A 7,176-nucleotide genomic window follows, 5' to 3' on the forward strand; every position below is an offset into this window, starting at 1 on the left:
TTGAATTTTTGGATTTTTTTCAGACGAGGGAATAATGTTCTTTCGTGCCCGTAAATGAAGGCAACAGGAGGGTAAAACTTCTGCCATCACAATGAGCAAGTTGAGCAGTCAGTGTGCTTTTTGTGTGTTGTTTCCTGTGGGTCTAACATTCACACTCGAGGTAAAAAAAAAAAAAAAGAAAAAGAAAAAAGGAACCGCTGGGAAACTGTTGCTCTGGAGTCAGCGTCAGCGGCGGTTTGGATGCTGGGAGCCCGGCCCTGCTGTCAGGATGAATGGTGGGCTTTCACACAGTCAGATGATGGAGGATCCCATTGTGAGGAACAGCACACCGGCCGTGTCCGCCGTGTGATGTTTCACCTCAGGCTAGAGGAATCAAAGCACCACCTGCGGACCACCGGAGACACTCCTGCACAACAAACACGACTCTCCGTGTCAAACATCCTCACTCAAAATGTCACAGATCGTCCTGCGACAAACGCCGCCTCCGCTGCCACCAGACGAGCCGAGCGCGGCTCCGTTCGTTTCATGTTTTCGCACTTTCCAGCTCGGTGTACGCCGTAATCTCAGCATATTTACACAGATTGCATATACATCCGTCTGAGCCGCCTCACTACTTGCACTCGCCTGGCGTCTCCTGAGGCAGGTAGCCATTAACTCAACGAGAGCTCGGCGTTAAGGTTTGAGTCACGCTGCTTTTTCCTGTAACGTACACGAGGCTGCAGCCAACCTACAATCAGGATAGAGAGGGGTCATTGTTACAGAAATTAGCAGCTTGACTAAATGACTGTTTTCCTTCCAAATGCCAAGAGGTTGAACCTGGAGAACTGATGTGAAGCAGTTCAGTGCAGGAGGAGAAAAAATGTCACACAAGACCTGCTGGTAACTCCAGCTGCCGGCTTAGCTGTCTCTTTGTTTTACTTTGCAGCATATTCTAATGTTCTCCAGCACACGAAATGCCAAAAAAGCACAAGTTCAAGTTGCCAGAACCTGAAGTGACACTTGAAGCTGTCTTGTTTGGCTCGAACTAAATCCTAACACCAAAGGATATTCCACTTTAAAGCACATAGGACGAAGAAAAGTAGCAAATACTTCACACTTTTTCACTGTTTTTGCCTAAAAACGGCAGGAAAAATGCCATCGGTGTTTCCCAAAGCAGAAAAATATCCAGTTTACTGTCACGGAGGAGGGAATTTTGCTCTTTTTTAAACTTAAGTTACTAAAACTGGTTCATATATTGGACAACTAATTAATTTATAGTCACAGCTCTAGTGTGGTATCGTGATTAACACCTACAGATGTCTTGTTTTGCTCGAACTAAAGCCTGAAACCAAAGGATATTCCACTTTAAAGCATATGTGGCAAAGAAACGCAGAAAATATTTGACTTTTTTAAAATGTTTTTGCTAGAAAACAACTTTAAAAAGTAAAAAACAAAATGTATGAGTTTCCCAAAGCCCAAAAACATTCAGTTTATTGTCACAGAAGAGGACAGAAAGAAGACATTATTCACATTTAAGAAATTACGACTAAAAAGATGGTGATCCAATGGCCTCCTGGTTTTTGTGTGTCACCCATGGGTGCCTACATGGAGTGAGACAATGGTTCAATTACAGCCCAGACATTCGCTGCATGTTTTTTCCTCATATTCCCTGTTTCTCTTCACTACATCTGTCTAATAACAAAAGAAAAGGCACAAAATATCTCCCAAAAAACACCAAAATAGGTTTTAGCAGATCAGACGAAAGATTTTAGACAAGATCCTAAATGTGCAGCCTGGTTTTAAACCTTTAAACGTCACAATCAACATAATCTACGTCACATTCTCAGCGTCAATCCAAAGCCTGAGATACTTCAGGTTAGCGCCAAGCTAACAGGTGCTTTGGAAAATGTGCAGAGTTTGGATCGTGGACCGCCGCAGAGAAAACTGTTAGATGCACCTCTAGAAAAGCTAAAAAGTGCAGTCAGTTCATTAGCAGGAAGAGCTTTTTAATATCTTTTGTCCTTGGAGCTGCTACACACACTCATGAAGTCTTCAGGCTGCTACCTGAGAGTTTCCAATAAAGAAATGTGTGAGAAAATGCTTCGGCTACAGTCTGGGCTTGCCTGAAATGGTCCTGATTAACTGTTTAGATTAATCGATCGAATAGTTAATACATTAATCAATAGAAAAATAGTCATTAGTCACAGGACTACCAAACATAAAACCCTTCTCCATGTATGTAAGATTTATTGGAGCTTCTTGTTTACTCCAGGAGTGTGTGAGTGTTTATTTACAGCCACGGATGCAGGAATTATCTCATCTAAAAAAGCTCAGGAAGAATACAAACGCACACCAAATGGATTCAGTATGCCTCTTTTTTTGTGTGTGTTTTCCTCCCTTAAATTTAGATTAGATTACATTAGATTCTGCTTTACTGTCATTGCGCAGAGTACTACGACTATAAAATGCAGTTTAGCATCCAAGCAGATGTGCAAAAGAGCAGCTAAAACGCAGCAGAACGTCTCAGTGGGAAAGCTTAGAATGAATGTGATCAGATTTATACAGTATGAGCAACATGTACTAATATCCAAGATGTCTAAGTAATGTATGCTTTTATGCGCGTTTTCATTCGGTTATGATGCAGTTAATGTCAGGAAAGCATGAAAAACTACTTAATCTTATGCATAAGAGACAGATTTCAATGACTCAAAATGAGTTTTTTTCAATATTTTACATTTAGGTTTATAATAACAAAGTTGTCTTGAGTTATGATCTTGTGTACAAATCATATTGACATTCAGATTCTGTATGTTTCAAAAGAACATAAACATCATTCTAAAAGGGGTGCACCCTTTAATATACAGTATTAGTGACCCAAACTAGACCCGACTCCTGTGGATTTGAGATGTCAATGATTAGTGGTGATTTCAGTAATTTAAACAATTAAAAATAGTAGCTGATGAGGCAGAAGATGAAGGCCATGCATGTCAGAGAATGCTTTGTACATTAGCTGCAGCATATAGTATCATTCAGAGGTTTGGGGTCACTTATTTTGAAAGAAAAGCATTTTTTTTCAATTAATTTAACGTTAAATGAATGATAAATACAGTCTAGACATTGTTGATGTGGTAAATGACTATTCCAGCTGGATTTTTAATGGAATATGTACATAGAGGTACAGAGGAACATTTCCAGCAACCATCACTCCTGTGTTCTAATGCTACATTGTGTTAGCTAATGGTGCTGAAAGGCTAATTGATGATTAGAAAACCCTTGTGTGATTATGTTAGCACATGAATAAAAGTGGGAGTTTTAATGGGAAACGTGAAATTGACCAAATTGTTGAACATTAGTGCGTGTCTGACTACAGGTAGCTCCGTGTTGGTGTCGGGTTTAGCTAGCAGCAGACACCATGACAAAGACTTCTGTGTTGTTTAATGACTTACGGCCAGAGCTCAAGTCTCCGAGGCTTATCGGAGTCTACTCTGTGGTCCATTTTTGATGTACCAGAGCTGCTTTTGTGGCCAAAAGTGAGTCAGCTGGCTGAGCAAGCAAACTATAAACAGAAACTATAGGGTTAAATTCCAGCTCATGGCACTTTGCTGCAGTTTCTTCCCTCATTCTTCTCCCTACTTCCCTGTCTGCCCATCTACTGACATCTAATAAAGCCAACAAAAGGCCAAAAACAGAACTTGTGGAAAAAAAATTAAAGACATCCATTGATGGAAACAGCAAAATGTTCCCAACCACTTATTTAATGGAAACTTTGAGGCAGCAGGCGGAAGACGTTAGGGCTTTATGACGGTGTTTAGGAGCTACAAGTAGAAAAGGTATTAAAAGGTCCTCCTACTAATGGACAGACAAATCTTCCTGAGTGTTTTCTCTTAACCCTCATGTCGTCCTGCAGGTCAAAGTGACTTGATTTAAAGTTTGAAAATGTGGAAAAAAATATTTATCTACACAGTGAAACTTCTGATGTCCACATTTTCAACGTTTTTGGAAAACCTTCGAACATTTTTTGGTAGAAAAAAAGACATGTTAAAAATGTTTCTGAAGAACACTCACAAAAAAAATATTTTTTGTGATTTTTTGTGGATGTTCTTAAAAAATATGAACCATAATCTGGCGAATTGTTCTGGATTATGCTTGATTTTTTTGTGAATGTTCTTAAGAAACATTTTTAACATTTCTTTTTTTCCACAGAAAAATATTCAAAGACTTCCCAAAAATGTGGACATCAGAAGTTTCACTGAGGATATATATTTTTCCCACATTTTCAAACTTTAAACCGAGTCAGTTTTGACCCGCAGGACAACACAAGGGTTAAGGGCATCTGCAGCCATCATTACGCCCACATTTTAGCCTTTTTAAAGCAAAAACAATTTTAAAAATGCTACTTTTTGCATCACATATGCTCAAAATTAAACATTTGTGGTTATTTTGGGGTTTAATGCTACATCTATAAAGGTGTCACCCCACTTTAACTTCACTTTTTATGTTCTGAAGGTGGGCTCCTGCTGTAAATAAGTAAACAATTGATTATAGATTGGGGGGAACGGTTTGAATTTTAGCAGCATTCAGATGGCATGGTGTGATTTAGTCCCTCCCTGGTTGGCTGAATGGAGGCCGGTGGGGATTGGTCGGGGCTTCTGTGAATGGAGCCCCGGAGATGAGGCTCATTGAGCGGCTGCCGGGCCCGGAGCTGTCCGTGGCGATGCTACTAGCTCCGGTAAACACATCGCCGGTAATAAAAAAGAGGAGGGCCTGCGTGAGGCCTGGTAATGAGCAAACACATTAAGCAGGGAAACCACCTCTTGACTTTGATGAAACGCTCTCGATATGGAGTGGGGCGGCCATGATGAACACCTGGCGGACTGCGACAGCAAACACTCCGGCTTTTTTTTTTTTTTTTTTTACCCTTTTTTTAACCCTTCTCATGAGCTGCACATCAGCACCCAACACAAAGAGAGGAGATGAATGAACATGAGGCCCGGAGTCTCCTTGAATCTGTCATCCGTCTCCATGGCGACAGGAGGAGGAGGAGGAGGAGGAGGAGGAGGAGGAGGAGGAGGACCGAAGCTGGCATCTATCCGGGCCCAAATCAACAGATGGCCACCACATCACCCCCTCCACCGCCTCCCACCTACCCCGTTTTTATTAAAAACATTTTCTGACATTTCCTACCTTGCACTGCTCCATGCACGTCCTCACCGAGTAGCCCGCCGGCTCGTATTTCTGAGTCAGGAGCTCAAAGTCCTCATATTTCTCCTGGGCGTGCTGGTCGTAGCGCTGGTACGCCTGGACACACAGGCTGCACCTGGTCGTGTCCCCGTCCCCCAGCACGTCCAGGCTGCAGTTCAAATTGTCCGGACTGGTGGACCCGTAGAACAGATCCAGCAGGGAGTAGGAGTTACAAAAGGAGAGGTACAAATCGCTCATATTTACAGCCCGCGTCCCCTCTCGCTCGGAAAGGCCCCTGCACAAATGGTCGGCGTCCGCGAAAGTGAAGCAGTCTTTAGACAAACTGTCCCGGTGGCAAGTTTCGAGGCGCCACAAATGTTTGGTAGAGTTTCCTATAAAAATAGCATCTGGGTTTCCTCTGAGGCTGCTGTGTGCTGAGTGGGTCTGGGGGGAGAGGAGGAGGTGGGAGGAGGAGGAGGAGGAGGAGGAGGAGGAGGAGGAGGAGGCGAACTTGTCCCGGGTCCGGGCCAGCTTGGCCTCGGCGCAGAACCACAGGTGATCAGAGAGGAGGATGGTGAGGAACAGGAGGGATGCCAAGGACAGTCGCCATCTCTGCGCCCTCTCGGAGTCGGTGAATGGCTTTTGGTTGTCTCGGGGGGGCTCTAGCCAGATTTGGAAGCCGTCGTCATCTTCTTGCTGCCAACACGTCCCAGCACCCCTGGTCATATTTCGGGAACCGGCCGACTCCACCGTGGGGGCTCCTCTGCCGCAACAGTCATTGACGTCGGGTCCGCTTCGCGCTCTCCCCCCCTCAGGTGTCGGCTGCTGGCTCGTCCCGGCTGCTCTCCGCTAACGGTGCTAATTCCCATGAAAACGGGCCGGCTGGGAAATCAGACGGGCCGCATCCTCCATGGCTGACCGGTGAAGCCGCTGTCCTCCCGCCCGCCCTGAGCTCCGCGCCGCGCCGCTCCGCTCCTCTGCGTAGCCTCGACTCCGTTTTTAGAAACACTCACCGACGCGTTTACGTTTCCCCCGGCCTCGGTCGTGCACGGACAAGGCTGCTGTCGTCTTCCAACATGGCGAAGCTGTGTGGCTTTGTGTCGGCGGGTTGGGGCCTACAGCCGGGAACAGACCTCTCGTCTTTTTCAAGCCCTCACCGTCTTCATCTCGCTGCCGTTGTCAAGTTGCCGCCATGTTCGCCAAGAGACGGTGTGTGTTTGCTGGAAGCCGCGTCAAGGCAGCGGTGACGAGCAATGGCGGTTCCGGTCGCGGCTTTCAAAATAAAAGTCGCAAATTGAATGCGCTTTATGGCACACACCTCCCTCTGTGGGATCACTTTTCTGTCCTTTCAGTGGAGATATAATTCAATCAAATTCTGTTTTTGTTTCCCAAAACAAACTATTTTACCAGAAGAATATATTAAGATAAATCTTTAATAACACTAATGCAGGGAAATGTGTAACAGGAGCAAGGAGGATCGTGCAAAAGTGTAGGGAACACATATAAATATACATATAACGATAAAAAACAGATTTCCCCATGTGTAGAAATCCCAGGTATTGCATGGATTTATCTCAACGTGGATCATAATAATATTGCAAAGTGTTATATGTAGAAAAAAATTAAGATTCAAGAGCTTTATTTATCGCAAACGCAATTATTCATAGTATAATGTGCAGTGAAATGTATTGTGTACCTGTTCCAGACCGAAACAATAAGATTAAGAATAATAGAAATAAGAATAATAACATTACACGATTATAAATTATATTATACAAAGTGAAATGTGAAAGTTTTTCATGTGTGGTCAAATAGTAAATGGGAGGCAAAAGGCTTAAAAATAAACCGCAAACTACAAACATTGTGTGTACATAATATGCATTTTGTTTTGTTTTCAAAGTACTTTCATAAAAAACACACATTCATTTAAACAATAGCAACAGATTAAATAAATTTACATGAGTGTTTAGCATTACTTATTGCACATTGTGCAGATTCTGATGATGATGATGATGA

The 7,176-nt window shown here is 43.4% G+C and overlaps 1 protein-coding gene across 1 annotated transcript in view; it reads right to left on the reverse strand.

Annotated features, from left to right (window-relative positions):
- LOC110952246 (NALCN channel auxiliary factor 1-like) overlaps positions 1-6,420 on the reverse strand; it is a 44,004-nt gene extending 37,584 nt beyond the window's left edge. The window contains 1 exon segment of the mRNA XM_022195704.2: positions 5,164-6,420. Coding sequence (XP_022051396.2) covers positions 5,164-5,886 — 723 coding nt within the window. The 5' untranslated portion in view covers positions 5,887-6,420.
- Between the last annotated feature and the right edge of the window lie 756 nt (positions 6,421-7,176).

This window comes from Acanthochromis polyacanthus, chromosome 22 (genome assembly GCF_021347895.1).
Source record: "Acanthochromis polyacanthus isolate Apoly-LR-REF ecotype Palm Island chromosome 22, KAUST_Apoly_ChrSc, whole genome shotgun sequence".
NCBI classification, from domain to species: domain Eukaryota; kingdom Metazoa; phylum Chordata; class Actinopteri; family Pomacentridae; genus Acanthochromis; species Acanthochromis polyacanthus.